Consider the following 15,111-nt stretch of genomic DNA (forward strand, 5'->3'; position numbering starts at 1 on the left):
GTATTATCGACGACTCAGAGGGGGTTGCTTCCAGATTTCTAGCAAAGGACAACATTACATTCAGCGTCTCTGAGCACAAAAGTAAAGGTCAAAATGACGATTTGACGTTTTCATTGAAAGGCGCTGTTGCGCGCTGGGTGGTGCTGAAATCTGGTGCTGCTTCACGCGTGATTGGCAAACCTGACAGTGATTGACGTGTGTCCATGGCAGCCAGGCAGCCAATCTGACAAGTCCAATAGAATATCGGCAGCAGTGGCTAAATGTTCTTTTATTTTGCTCCTCAGAAAACACCTTGCTTCCAGTTTTTTTATGCCCACACTCAATCAAAGAAGAGATTTTGCCGTTCAGGCTGCTTGAGCCTGCCGCTCGGCATCGCTCTTCAGCTCGTTTTGTAACACGGCTGTTAACTTTTGCCGTTTCCTGACAGACTCGCCGAACAAAAAGACGGGCGAGACAATCGAGGAGCAACACCAGACAGGAGGACCAAAAGAAGAGAGATATTACAGTCTCCATGTTCCAGCTTCCCATCTTGAATTTCAGCCCCCAGCAGGTCGCGGGGGTCTGCGAGACGCTCGAAGAGAGCGGCGACGTGGAGAGGCTCGGCCGCTTCCTCTGGTCACTCCCGGTGGCGCCGTCCGCCTGCGAAGTGCTCGGGAAGAACGAGTCTGTCCTGCGCGCGCGGGCGGTCGTGGCCTTTCACGCGGGAAACTTCCGCGAGCTCTACCACATACTAGAAAACCACAAATTCACAAAAGACTCACACGCGAAGCTGCAGGCGCTCTGGCTCGAGGCGCACTACCAGGAGGCTGAGAAACTCCGTGGGCGTCCCTTAGGACCCGTGGACAAGTACCGCGTCCGAAAGAAGTTTCCACTGCCTCGGACGATATGGGATGGCGAACAGAAAACGCACTGCTTCAAGGAGAGGACGCGGCATCTCTTGAGAGAGTGGTACCTGCAGGACCCTTACCCGAACCCGAGCAAAAAAAGAGAGCTGGCGCAGGCGACTGGACTCACACCCACACAAGTGGGCAACTGGTTTAAAAACCGGAGGCAGAGAGACCGGGCGGCAGCGGCCAAGAACAGGTATAGAGATCTCCACTGAACTGCATAAAGGCGTTAAGCATGTGCATGATGTTCGCTTTTAGAATTAATTATACAGTCATTATCTTTATTTATTATTATCTTGAAAAAAGATCTTTGGAGTTTCTTGCGTAATTTAAGTTAAAATTAATATCCAATTAGTGTAGTTAAGGGCAAAGCTCCTTTTGTTCACATATTACCAAAATGTACTAATTATTTTACATATCTCTGCTGATGCATGAGGTTTCATTCCGTGATGATTTATGATTATAAAAATATTACATAATAGATATCATAAGACATATTTTCTCTGGGTTAGGAAGTTTAAAACCTCGCTTAAACAGATTGTTAAATTGACAGCATGCTTTAAATTCTGTAATTCATGATTTGTTTTTATGCTGCAATATATTTCTATCAACTATTTTTAATGTACTGCCTTAGACAATATGTTGCACTGCCTACAATGTTTATGTTTATAACTAACATACAGTATTGAAGCTATATTATGCTATAAGAAAAGTTTACTTTAAGTCTAAACAGTCACTATTTGATTTTAGCTCATGCATATATATTTACAACCTGAAATGTTTTTGGCTGCTTTAACAGCAAATAAAAGGTGTCAATGGTGTTTAATAAATATCGGTTGACAATTCGGTCTTAATCCAAGACTGATTAATTTAACCAGATATTTCTGTAATTTATGCATCAGAACGATGAAGACATTTCTTTTATATCCACTGTCTCCACTGTAAGATATGAATGTCGATGTATCCTCATTGACATTTTGTCTCTTTTCACCCCTGCAGGCTACAGCAGCAGGTTCTGTCCGGTGGCTCGGTCCGATCGCTGGGGGACGATGACACCACAGTGGACCGCCTGGGTCCCGCCTCAAGCCCAGAAGTCAGTCTCTCGAGCAAGGCCGCCACCTCCGCCATCTCCATCACCTCCAGCGACAGTGAATGTGACATCTAACGTGACAGGCTTCAAAAGAGCAAACAGGAGAATTGTGAGAGACAATCTAACAACAACAACAAAACTGTAGTGCCTGCAACCGGCCCAGAGAGAGAGGCTAAAATGAAGGATGGAAAAAAAGCGTCACAATTTCATTTTCCAATCGTTGATGTGATCAACAAAATGCGCAGTGCTTCTCACGAAGACAGGTGGGAGTTTTCGAAAAAATCTTCAATGTCTGAGGGCCAATAGGTTCTATTGTTGTATGTGTGCGTGCTTTATCATGAAGAGACTGAATAATGTGTTAATGTGCACCTATCTTTTTTAATATATAAACGATGTTTATTTACTTATTTAAAATATCATCGGGCCCTAGGCCCTTTATTTGTGTGCTTTTTTTATTAGCCTATCATTTTTTTCTGTGCGTAATGCTGCACGTCGTGAAATTTCTGGAAAAATAACCATGATTTAAAAAAATAAAAAAATAAAATCACTTTTTAATTAAGCAACGATCACACATTCACAACGGTATTTTCTTTACGACATTTATTCCAGTGTTTCTGGTGTAAAATTGAGCCATCCAATGTTTTATTTCATGTTTATTTTTAACGTGTCTACCCGAAAGTAAAAAAAAAAAAAAATTGAATGTTATATCCTGAAGAACAGATTTAGAACAGACGGGGATCAAATATGTTGCCTGTTTTAATGCCTCTATGCGATCTTAATCTCTCTCACACTCGAGCAGTAATTGGCTAAAATGCTTCGCGTGGTGTAATGCGCTCTGACAGCACAGGGTCAGCGAAAGGCCGAGACGCTCTCCCGGATGTCAACACAACCCAAGCTGTGATCTCCTGCTTAAACAGAAGCTTCTAGTGGCCCAAGCAAGCTGCAGAAAATTCATTTGTCAAAGGTGATTGATAAATCAATACTTTTTTATTGTTTTTCATTTTAATATCATTTTCTCTCGATTCAAAATTGTCTATATTTAATATGTAATTCACAACATGACTATAATTCACACGTGGCTAATCTAGTGGGTTAATACTTTGTGGCATTAAGATTTTACATAAATCGACTGTGAGACTGTAATCATCACAACATAGTGCTTAATTTTTTTCATATAATTTTTGTAATTATTAATACATTATTTATGTAGAGAACGATAAAAGGTTTTTATATCCTTCCAAATTTTTATTTTGAAGAATAATGCACGTTTGTAAATATTTCATAATATTTTAAAAGCACGGCCACGCTATTCATAACGCTCAAATCTACTTAATTTGTTTATGTCGCAAATGAGTGAAGGAGCAGGCGCTAAAACACAGCACCTCTGTTTCCCAACTGCCTGAAGGGTTCAAGGCGCGCACCTGGGTTTAACCCGCGCCATTCATTAACGCTCCCAATAAAAAGCACAAGCTGTATTTTTCAATCTTCTTTCAGTCTGAACAACGGAAAAAGGAGAAAATAGGAGCCAAAGCAAGGGAAGGGAAAGGAGCACGGCTTTATTAGAGGATAGAGAATGGTGGAAAATTTCCGTTTCTTTTGAGCGCTGGGGAGTGCAGGGTGGGACGATGAAAAAGTCTTTTTAGCAGTCAATAAGGTTGTCAAATTGGTCAACGGTAATCAGCACTAATGACGAGTTGGGGAGGGCCGAGCTAACAAAGAAGCACCCCTCCTTCCCCTCCCCAAAGCCTCAGCATGAAAACTCTCTGCCCGGGTTGCCAGAGGTGTACAGAAATAAAAAAAAAATTTTTCATTTGTGTGAGTGAGTGTGTGGCGTTCTGGGGCATTTATTTGAGGACTTTGCTGCCTACATATATGGTTCTAAAACTAATCATAAAACGCCAAGATACCTAGTTTTTACACCACAAATAGATTCCTTTTGATGCCACAAAGTGCGTGAGAATTAAGTTAGGCTACTCGGGAACTAAAAACGGAATACGTTTATCATTTTGCAAGTAGAGAGAAAATATTAAGCACACATAATACACAGTTTTAAACAACATTTAATTAAGTAAATTGAAAAGGATGTGTACACACATTCATTCATATAGCCTATTATTAGGTATTAGGTAATAATAATATACCTAATAGGTATATTATTATTCATATATACCTATTATTGCTGCCAGAAGGGATGGCTATTTAAAAATAATAATAATACAAGTCCTCTAAATTCCTCTCAGCATTTGTGTTGAGCTGTGAATGGAGCATAACAATTTGCAACTGCACTTTTTTAATCAAAACAATACATGCAACTTGGACGGTGCGTGTTAACGCCATTTTTAGCTACTTCAAGCAAACAGCAAACATCTATTACAATTTAATAATAATAATAATAATAAATAATAATAATAACGACCAGAAGCAAGCTTCTTCTTGGAGAACCTAACTAGCTAAGTATCTTTTTTGCTTTTAAATGCAAATGTACTCTGAACCCTGTTACACATATGGTAATTAATCACGATATAGATTAATCGCTCATGTATTATTCCCATTTAAATCACACTGGATAAAAGCGTCTTCTAAACGAATAAATATAAAGCAAACACAATATTTATCCTTTCGCATATAGGCCTACTAAGTTATAGCAAAGACTATAGTTATAGGAAATGTATAGGGTTCGTGTGCGTATGTGTGCGTTTGTCTTTGGTCATAAATACATGCGTACTTTCTAGAATGTGTCTAATATACCTTTGCTTCTTGCATTTATATATATTTATTCAGGTTTCACAACTGGATATTTTTCTTTTGGCTTTTGGCTGCGACCTCTGGTGGTCAAATGTGGCGTGGCATGACTCCCTGCTCAGTGGCCTTTATACCTGGATGCCTACGTCATCATATTGAAACAAATACCACAAATCAAGAATCATAACTCGGCTCTGTAAAAATGCGTGATGTGAATAAATTATAAATGTGTGTTTATCTATTTAGCATGGCGTTAGGCGCTTTCTTCCAAAGTCACTTACAAAAAACGTAACCTAGTTCATTATAAAAGTGCCACAATACAAAGTTTGCAGATTTCTTTGGAAAATATGACCTAGAACGGAGAAAGCTGTTTCATGGGGAAGTGTGTTACTGTATGGGTGAAGTGTGCACGGAAAAGTTGCACCAAAAAAATCTGCTGGTCTAGATCATTCGGCTATTTGAGGTATACAGACAGACTAAATCATGGTCTAAACCTACATGGACGTCTGACTCTGGATGTCCCAGAAATCCTCACACGAAAAAGTTCTGCTTTTTAAGTCATGAACAGAATCGCAGTCATTGAAAGAGGCGCCATTCAGCACCGTGGACAGCTACACGACAGGAACACTCGTCTCGCCCATAATTAACACTTTTCCAGCCTTGCGTTCTATATTTGAACGACATTTTATCATTTTAAATCTAGGCTACTTCATGATCCTAAGCAACCGTGAAGTCTGTTCTTAAATAACATTCTGTCGTAATTTACTCAACTTCACGTCGTTCCAAACATGCATGACGTTCTTTCTTCTGCTAAACACTACAAGAAGATTTTGAGGAATGCTTCAGCAGTTTTTGTCCATACGCATAGAAGTCAATGGGGTCCAAAACAACACCCTTACTGACATTCCCTGTATGTGCACTGAGACATCCTCGTTTGTGATCCACAGAAGCAAGTCACGAAAACTGTTTGGGTGCAACTATACCTTTATGGCTAGGCTACATGATAAATCTCCATCAACATTTACTGTAAAATACAAAATCAATTTATTTTGAGTATTTATTCAAAATAATTACTGAAACTATTAATCATAATAGAAATAGAAATTACAGAAAATATTTTTGTGAAAAGGTAGATAAGTCGAAACAAAGATGTTGCTATAAAATAATGAAAATATTTCAGGAACAAATCATCAAAATGGATTTTCACAAGCTTTTCACTTTGAAGTTTTTCCACGTCACACAAAGTTCCTGAACATTTCATGCTCGATCTGTAGCTTTAGTCTCGGATCTTGACAGCTTCTCAATACATTAGAGTATCTTGGGCAAGACCGTGAGCATTTTAACCATACATGATCATCTCATCTCATTGTTCTTCAATTAACAAGTCAATTAACAGTATTTTTACTGCAGGATCCATCTGGATCAACAGTGAAATGCTGGTGATAACCCTCCTACATGAGTTCTCTGGAGTAACCGTAAATACACATAATCCTGCAGGTCAACTAAACTTTATACACTCTATAAAATGTTACAATACCAGAATACTTCTTATTTTTTATTTAAAATATAGATATGTTAAATAAATGCATAATCTAGGCCTACAATAGATGAAAATTGTGTTAGGCTAATAGGCCTAGGCTAGCGCAGCTGGTACATATGGGTGTCATATATGCTATATCGGAGTGGAGATGTTTTGTTTAAGGGCAAATGAAGATGAAGGCTCTACACATAGACTCTTTGTCTTCTAGAAAATGCTGTTTTATTCAACAGCAAGTGTGTTGACATATTGAGATCACATCAGTGTCATTCAAATTACCACGTTACTGAAATGAAAACAGATTAGTTAGAGGAATTAAACGCCGTATAAAACTTTCTAATGAGTAGATGAGAGTGCATTGACAAGTGTAGTAATGTTTTTATAATGCAATACCTCGTATAAGTCGCTAGGAGGAGACAAATACCAAATACATGCTTTTCTTGATAGTAGTTCATTTCTCCAGTTAATGCTCCAATATCACAACTTTTATGTTTGCCATTAAAATAACTTATATAGACACAGAATTTACAGAAATGTGTGCAACCGCTCTGTAATTTGTTTGTATCCCTAAGGTGTTTTACTTTGCTGTTTCTTGTACGTTTTATTTTTCTATTATTGCCGTTACGCATGAAATTATTTTTTTAGCATTAATAATAGTCCTATTTCCCCCGTAGTCTCTCCTCATTTGACTATTTTAAAGATATAGATTAATTTATTTTACTTTTTAACATATAATCTGTTGTTTTCTGTGAAATAGAATGACAAATGTCCAAACACTAGCTTGTGTTTTGCGGTGCCTAAAATTGCCACCAGAGGGCAGAAGAGACACTGTGGTAAATAGCCCTGCAGCCACAGCAATTATGATTCTTTCCAGCTTCTGCTAATGAGATAATGAGTCAAGATCACAGAGTCAATGTGTTAGCAAAACAAAATGTACAAGGCATGTGTGTGATGGACGAAAAAGATAAAAGTGTGTCTCCTGTTTTATCAGGAAAATAGATCAGTTTGCTCTGGAAGTCTCTTCATTGAAATTTTGTATGTTGAAGATTAAATCAATTCCTTGACAGACAATGGATCTTTAAGTTAAATAACTAGCTACATAATTAATCACAGAAATGTGCACATAGCTAAAGAGTAAAGTAAAAAGAGAAGAAAAAGATGAGAGAAGAGAGAGAAACTCTTTTGTAATGCCTGTTGGGAAACTGTTTGTTGTGTAGTCTGTCCAATTCTCCCGCTGATATCTGGACTTTACCGGAATTCCATAATCAATGTGAATCTAGATCACTGTGATCCGGAGAGACAAAAACTGCCACTGGAGTGTCAGCCAGCATCAGCATGCCAAAGAAACCTGGATTAGACTACAAGATGAGGGTGTGTGTCTAAGGTTTTGGACTATATCACACTGATCTCATTGTAGTAATTATATCCCAAAAAGAGAATGCTCCAAGTCCCAATGAAAAACAGGAAGCTATCATATTTCTGTTTTCATTTCCTGAGTTTTTTCTTTAATGGAGCCATCTAGAGTTTTATCCTGTTCTCTCTCTCCCTCTCTGGGGAGTGAAACTTTGGCTTAATGCTTCCAAGCCTGAAAGAGCTGCCAAAATTATTATTATTATTATTTTTTAAATATTGAAAAATATTTTTTTGTAACATTATTATTATTATTATTATTGTTGTTGTTGTTATAAAATATTTAATATTTATTTATTTATTATTTAACAAAACAAAAGGGCATACTAAAAATAAAATAGCTGTAGATAATAAAATAGAATGTACAAACAGGAAAATACTTGTTTCCAAACTTATATTAAATATATATATATATATATATATATATATATACAGTCATGGCCAAAAATGTCGGCACCCTTGGTTTTGATCTTTTATTTTATTCACAAAAATCTAACCTTTCATTGAATAATAAGAATTTAAAAAGGGAGGAAATATCATTATGAAATAAATGTTTTTCTCAAATACACGTTGGACACAATTATTGGCATAAAATATCTCTGAAGTATATTCCCATTCATATTCACAATTTTGAGCACTCCAGGGTGATAATGAACATGAAATTATCCAGCCATGGCTTCCTGTTTCACAGAAATATAAATAGGAGGGAAAACAAAGCCCAAATTCCCTTAATCATCCATCACAATGAGAAAAAACAAAGAATATATTTCTGAAAGATAATTGAGCTTCAAAAATGAGTGAAGTGGCTTTAAGAAAAGAGCTAGAGCAGTGAAAATTCCCATTTCCTCCATCAGGGCAATAATTAAGAGTTTCCAATCAACATAAAATGTTATGAAACTGCCTGGAAGAGGACGTGTGTCTATATCGTCCTAATGCACGGTGAGAAGGAGAGTTTGAGTGGCTAAAGACTCTCCAAGGACCACAGCTGCAGAATTGCAGAAAATAGTTGAGTCTCGGGGTCAGAAAACCTTAAAAAAATGATCAAACAGCACCTACATCACCACATGTTGTTTGGGAGGGTTTCAAGAAAAATTCTCCTAACTCATCCAAAAACAAACTCCAGCATGTTCAGTTATCAGACACGACTGGAACTTCAAATGGCACTGCCTTCTATGGTCAGATGAAACTGAAAAATTAGCTTTTTAGCAGCAAACACTCAAGATGGGTTTGGTGAACACAGGGATAAAAAGTACCCCATGTGTACAATGAAATATACTGCTGTATTTTTAATGTTATGGGCCTATATTTCTGCTGGAGGTCCTAGACAGCTTGTTTAGACACATGACATCATGGATTCTATCAAATACCATCAGATATAAAATCAATAAGTGACTGACTCTGTTAGAAATCTTATAATGGGCCATGTTTGGATCTTCCAACCGTACAATAATCCAAACACAAACCTCAAAAACAACACAAAAATGGGTCACTGAGAACAAAACCAAGCTTCTGCTATGGCCCTTCCGGTCCTCTGACCTGAACCCTGTAGAAAATAAGTGAGGTGAACTGAAAAGAAGAAGCACCAACATGGAGTTGTGAATCTAAAGGATCTGGAGTGATTCTGGATGAAGGAATGGTCTCTGATCTCTTGTCAGGTGTTCTCTAACCTCATCAGGCAATATAGGAGAACATTTAGAGGGTGCCGTTAATTGTGGCCAATGTGTATTGGAGAAAAACATTTATTTCATAATGATATTTCCCCCCATTTTAAATTCTTATCCAATAAAAGGTTAGATTTTTGCAAATTTTTTACATAAAAGATCAAAAGGATTAACAATGCAGATTAATTTTCACAGCCTTCTTTGATCATATTTACCAAGCTTGCCGATATTTTTGGCCATGACTGTATATATATATATAAGCATTACCTTATCTCTGAGACGTGTGTGTGTTGTGTGTGTGTGTGTGTGTGTGTCCTACTAAAGTACTGTACATGAGAAATGGCTGCTTCAGTTTCAGTGACCTTCAGAAAAGTGGATTTCAAAACTGATGTATCGCCCATATCCCTTTCCCACAAACACATGTTAGTCTTTGTCGGGGGTCTGGCTGGTTGAAGTGTTGTCAGGTCCATGCATCACTGGTAACTGAATCCCCCTCTTCTAGCTCTCTTGAGACTCACTTTAAAAGCTCCTTCAGTGTGCCCCCCCTCCCCCCAAAACCCATTTAAGGGTCAGTTTCCTTGAGAGTTCTGGATGAGTGACTACCTGTGCAGGTGAAGCTATCTGGCAAACAGATCATGTGTAAGATCGACTGTCACATTGTACAGGTGGCAAACCAAAAGTATTTCATGGCATTTTGTCTGTGCCAGAGAATGGAAGCACTTCTGACATCAGAATCTAATCAATACTCTATGTAGTCCCATATTTATTTATTTTACCGTACATGGCATAAATAAACATAAATTGTTTTTATTTAAAATTGCACTTTTTTCATTTCTAACCTTTAAGGTTTTGACGTCAACCAATTGTTTGAGATTTAGTGTAAGGATACTTTTAGCTTATGTTTTCCCTTCAATGTGATAAAGAAACTTCAGTGTGAAAACGTAAACAAAGAAACATTTAATAATGACACTTTGTTTGGGGTTTGATTATCATAAAAAATGAAAGTCTGATTCATAGCCTTTTTTAAACTTTTACTCTGTTACCAAATATGTCTAATAGTTGGTTGAGAAAACAGAATTGGCCACATCACCAACACAAAAATCAAAAGAAACCTTTTTCTATTTGGATTTCTTTGTATAAACTACCAATATGAGGATAGCAGATGTAAGGAATGTTTATATGTGCAAAATATAATTAGACTGTTGATTAAAACCACAGCTGACATTCATGCCCAGTCTTGGCCTTATTGGTGGAAGAATTCTGGGTTCCTCAGTTTAAGTCAGGCACGATATGATATTTATTCCCAATTTTAAAGATATTTCAAAATGTGTTCATTGTTTATGTGTTGTTAAAAGTGACAATGAATACTGAATATGCTTTTCGATTCTGGATAGATAGACTTTATTGAACCCTGAAGGTAAATTTCTGTTATGCAGCACCCTGTGGCTTGAGGCTGGAAGGGTGTCCCCCTCATTCCTGCAATCAAGCCCCTCTAAACCCGGAGAATGGTTCTAATTAGGGCCCGGAAACCCTCTGCGCTCTCTGTTCAAAACCATTTACACTGACACGAGACTATCGACGTAAAGAGACAGAAAGAGGCGAATTCACACTGCAGATTTTTCCAGAAATGTTGGTTTTCATATGCGGAGCTGGAAATCTATTGTCTGTTTACTTTTTCTCTCTTAAAAATGTCAACAAATGTGCGACAAATTAAATTATTAAATCTTCAGGTTTTCCATTTGTTGAAAATTTCAGTTGTTGTCAGTGTCTGGAGTTTTTACTAAAAAATAAACACAAGTTCACGATTCAAATGGGTTTGACAATGTTTTGTAGTGGTTTTGGTGGACGAGGCGTTTTGGGTGGATTTTCAGTGGCCCAGAACTGACAGAACAAACAGAAAAATGAGCAATACTCCCCCTTTTTCCCTCTGTCTCCATTCTCTCTCATTTTTGTTAAGTCCGACAGCGGTAATGAACTAATAAATGTTTATCAAATTTAATGTTACAAGGCTTAAAGTGACTCAGTGTGTCCGTTTTTTGACCTTTTTTAATTTTTGTTTTACTGAATAACGGTCGAATAGTCAAACTCGGCCCTGCGCGCAGCCTGGCGCCTCTTGGCGTCTCTCTGCCCTCTGCAAAAGGGCCAATTTTTCTTGTTGATGTTTCAGGCGTTCTCTCTTTTTTTCAGGCTTTCTCGCCCTCTTCCGGCTCGGACGTGTCACGTGGATTGACATATTTTTATTATTTTGAGCCGTTATGTTTATTTATTGTAGTTTCCTGATTTTCTTTATTTTGATTAACAGGCTTTTCCAAGTCAAAGACAAATGCTCAAAACGTTGACTTGACGCCTTAAAATGTGGACAATGTGTGATAAAAAAAAAAAATGTTGGAAAACCTCTGTTTTCAAAACAACAAATAAAATGTAGTGCTATATGTAAACTAAATAAAAAAGAACGAAACAAACTTTCCACATCCATAGAGTTTAGTTTAAGATGTTAGAAGCCAATGATTTTCTCATTAAAAAGTGGTGCTCTTCGTACTGTCCAATACAGCACAATTTCTATAAATTAATCTTTGAGTAAAACATAAATTATTAAAGGTTTAGATCCAACAATACTGTGAATATTCTTAAATATTGGCCTCACTGGTTCTACAAATTTTACGCACTTGTCCAGTATACTCAACATTCCCAAGCCTCTTTTGATTTTCTTCCTTTTTCCTAATCGTTTGCAAAATAATAGTTTATTTCAGCGAACGTCCTGTGCGTCATGAGAATATGCAACAACGCTGTAAATATGGGTTATTTATGGTTGGAACGAGACGTCCTAAGATCCTAAATCCACAAGGCTGGATGTTAGAGATCCCAACAGTGAATCCTGGATCTGATGCTGATGTCCTTGCATGCTGTGCACCGAGTGCTGTGCACCGAGGCCGGGCATTGGGTATGCGGAAGCCCCGGGATTGTTCATGTTCCCCTGCAGTAGAAGCACGGAGCTGTGCTCGGGGCTCTGCGGCGGAGAGAACTCATCCTCCGAGCTGGACATGAGCGACTTTACTCCGTTGAGCGGAGACCGCTGGCTCTGCTTACCGCCAACACCGTTGTTCTCGCTGTTTTCTCTGTTGGGTGAATATTACTTTATTAACATATATATAATTGACATGTTACAGGCCTAGAATTATGCTATTAGAAATAAACTTTAACATAAATAGGCGTGTTATGGTTTCAAAATAGTTTAATCTTAAAATAGTTATTCCATAGCTAAAGAAAAACTAATGCTTGATGTCTGCTTTGTTTTTAACACGAGAAGAAAAAAAATCCAACTGCACCAGTACCTCGCCTTTATGTCAGCATGACTGAAAATATAACTGTCATCACAGATTTACGATTTTAGAGAATATAATTCAAAGTAAACCATTAAGCCTATTTATGAACTCTAAAATTTAAAATCTGTATAGGCTAATTAAATTATGAATTCAGGCCTAAATAAATTCTCACTGCAATAAGAAAATTTTTTTTTCTCCTCTTCTGCTCTTGTTTCGTTCTTTAGAACAAAAATAAACTTCTTTTAAAATCTTAACCGAGTTATAAAAATAAAAATAGCTACGCAATATATAAAGTATTAAATTACAAATTGTAAATTAGCCTACAAATATACAAATTATACATTTAGATAAGGGTTACTTGATGTTGGTTAGATTCGTATTCACAGTTAAATTTGAGTGTCAATATAATATTTCTGATATAACGATAAATTCCTCAAATATTGTTGTTCTCTCTACAAGTGAAAGCAATAATCAACACTAATTTTGCGCGTTATTTATTTATTTTTTGAAGAAATTAGTTCATGTACCACATCTTACTCTGAAAAACTGTGTGTGCCTGTATGTTATAATTTTTATATATGTATTTATTATTATAATTCTCACCTCTCTTTTGCCTCAGCTGCCCGGTCTCTCTGCCTCCTGTTTTTAAACCAGTTGCTGACCTGTGTGGTGGTCAGTCCCGTTGCTTCAGCCAGCTCCCGCTTCTCCCGTGGAGATGGATAGGGATTGTGCGTGTACCATTCACGCAGCACGCCCCGAGACTTCTCCTTAAAGCAATAACTGGTCTCCTCACCGTCCCAGATCGTACGGGGCAAAGGAAATTTCCTGCGCACGCGGTATTTTCCCACAGCTCCTAACGGGCGGCCCCGCAACTTTTCCGCCTCCACGTAGTGCGCCTTCAGCCAAAGCTGCTGCAGTTTCGGATGGTTGTGCGCGGCGAACTGGTGGCTCTCCAGGATCTTGTAGAGCTCACGGAAGTTTCCCCTGTGAAAGGCCACCACGGCCTTTGCTTTCAGCACGGATTCGTTCTTGTGGAGGTGGTCACAGGCTGGCAGGGACCAAAGGAAACGTCCGAGCCTCTCCAGGTTTCCACCCTGCTGCAGAACCTCGCAGACGCACGCGACCTGCTCCTGCGTAAAGCCGAAAGAAGGCAAGATTGACATTGCGGCCCGGTGCAATCCACCACGTAATGCCCTCCAATTCCGAGGCTCTGTAGGTATTCCTCTCAAATGAGTCCTCGGACAAAAATCCCCGTGCCACGTTTATCTCTCGATGCAGCTCCAGTTTTGATAACCGCCTGTTATCTGGTTGTGTGGCACCGCTGTCACCCTCCGGGGTTGCACAAGTGGGATTTGGATGCGGTTTGACCTTATGGATATATGACAGAGAAACCCAGCACAGCGTCATTCCGTGATTAGCTCGCCCCGGTCTGTTCTGAAACCGGCCAGCAGAGCAGAACAGCATCTACAGATCCGTTCCGTTTCCTCCCAGGAGGGCGGACGTCAAGGCCTGAAACTGGAGACCTTGAACACACACACACACACACACACACACACAAGCACATACTCACTCACACTGCAGTTGATAGGCTACTAATTAATTATTAAATTATCACAAGCACTCACAACCTTGCATGCAGAATCTACATCGTCTTCCGTTTTTCTTAATATCACAGTTTAGGTATGGCTACTTCAAATAGGCTATATTGTTTGTACTATTGCTTTAAGTTAAAGCCATTCTAGATGAATAAGTATTCTGTAATTTATCATGACCACTGTGTGCTCCTAATTAGGTGACATTTTCACAGCTTGTTAATTGTGTGAAAGTTTGGTGACGGATTTAAGAGTCAAAGATCCTGAACGGGAGAAAAACATACGTTTCTTAATATTTATTATGTAATTTAGTCACACGTCTCAGAAGTTAAGTATCTAATAAATTGTTTTTGACTTCGTTTTACTAATTAATAAACTACACAAGCAACAATAGGCCTACCTATAATAATTCATAAGTGTGCAAATACATAAGCTCTTACTTCTGCCAGCTGAATTTACTGAAGTTATTGGCCTTGAGAGAGAATAATCTTATTTTATTGATGAATCTAATGATACCGCCTTAAATCGACATGAATTCGACTTAATTTCAGTTATCTGATGTACTATGTACTGTAGATAGCTAATATTATAAATTGTTTTTATCTAGCCTATCTAGTATATAAGGCCTACTCTCTTAAGAATGTCTCAAAAAATAAAAAATGTTTCCAGTAAGAATCTCACTGAAATGTCAAGAACTTCTTTAATCTCCGAAGAATCGTAAATACTCAAGAACAATAAAACTGTTGTTAAGAAAGATTATTTATTTATTTACTGCTGAATGATCCACTAAATAACCTTCATTTTAGCAGTGTACAGTGTTAGTAAGTAACTTTTAAATGAATTCATCTTGTTGAAAACGCCCCGCCGTT

General features: G+C 38.0%; 2 protein-coding genes across 2 annotated transcripts; one reads left to right on the top strand and one right to left on the bottom strand.

The window, feature by feature from the left end:
• The first annotated feature begins 220 nt into the window (after positions 1-220).
• On the top strand, positions 221-2,537 carry LOC306882744 (homeobox protein SIX6-like). The gene is made up of 2 exons (XM_079437599.1): positions 221-1,083; positions 1,887-2,537. The coding sequence occupies exons 1-2, from the start codon at positions 512-514 to the stop codon at positions 2,050-2,052; spliced, it is 738 nt and encodes a 245-aa protein (XP_079293725.1). The 5' UTR covers positions 221-511; the 3' UTR covers positions 2,053-2,537.
• A 7,733-nt stretch (positions 2,538-10,270) lies between these two features.
• On the bottom strand, positions 10,271-14,081 carry LOC306882036 (homeobox protein six1a). Its single transcript, XM_079436468.1, has 2 exons — positions 13,254-14,081; positions 10,271-12,443 (listed from the first exon to the last, which is right to left on the bottom strand). Exons 1-2 carry the CDS (start codon positions 13,811-13,813, stop codon positions 12,152-12,154), a joined length of 852 nt encoding a protein of 283 aa, XP_079292594.1. The 5' UTR covers positions 13,814-14,081; the 3' UTR covers positions 10,271-12,151.
• Between the last annotated feature and the right edge of the window lie 1,030 nt (positions 14,082-15,111).

Source organism: Barbus barbus (assembly GCF_936440315.1).
Source record: "Barbus barbus genome assembly, chromosome: 16".
Taxonomy (NCBI): domain Eukaryota; kingdom Metazoa; phylum Chordata; class Actinopteri; order Cypriniformes; family Cyprinidae; genus Barbus; species Barbus barbus.

Coding starts and splice junctions, on each gene's coding strand:
- LOC306882036 (XM_079436468.1), bottom strand. CDS start 13,813: ATGTCAATCTTGCCTTCTTTCGGCTTTACGCAGGAGCAGGTCGCGTGC. Junction 12,444..13,253: donor GCAGCTGAGGCAAAAGAGAG/GTGAGAATTATA, acceptor TTCACCCAACAG/AGAAAACAGCGAGAACAACG.
- LOC306882744 (XM_079437599.1), top strand. CDS start 512: ATGTTCCAGCTTCCCATCTTGAATTTCAGCCCCCAGCAGGTCGCGGGG. Junction 1,084..1,886: donor GCGGCAGCGGCCAAGAACAG/GTATAGAGATCT, acceptor TCACCCCTGCAG/GCTACAGCAGCAGGTTCTGT.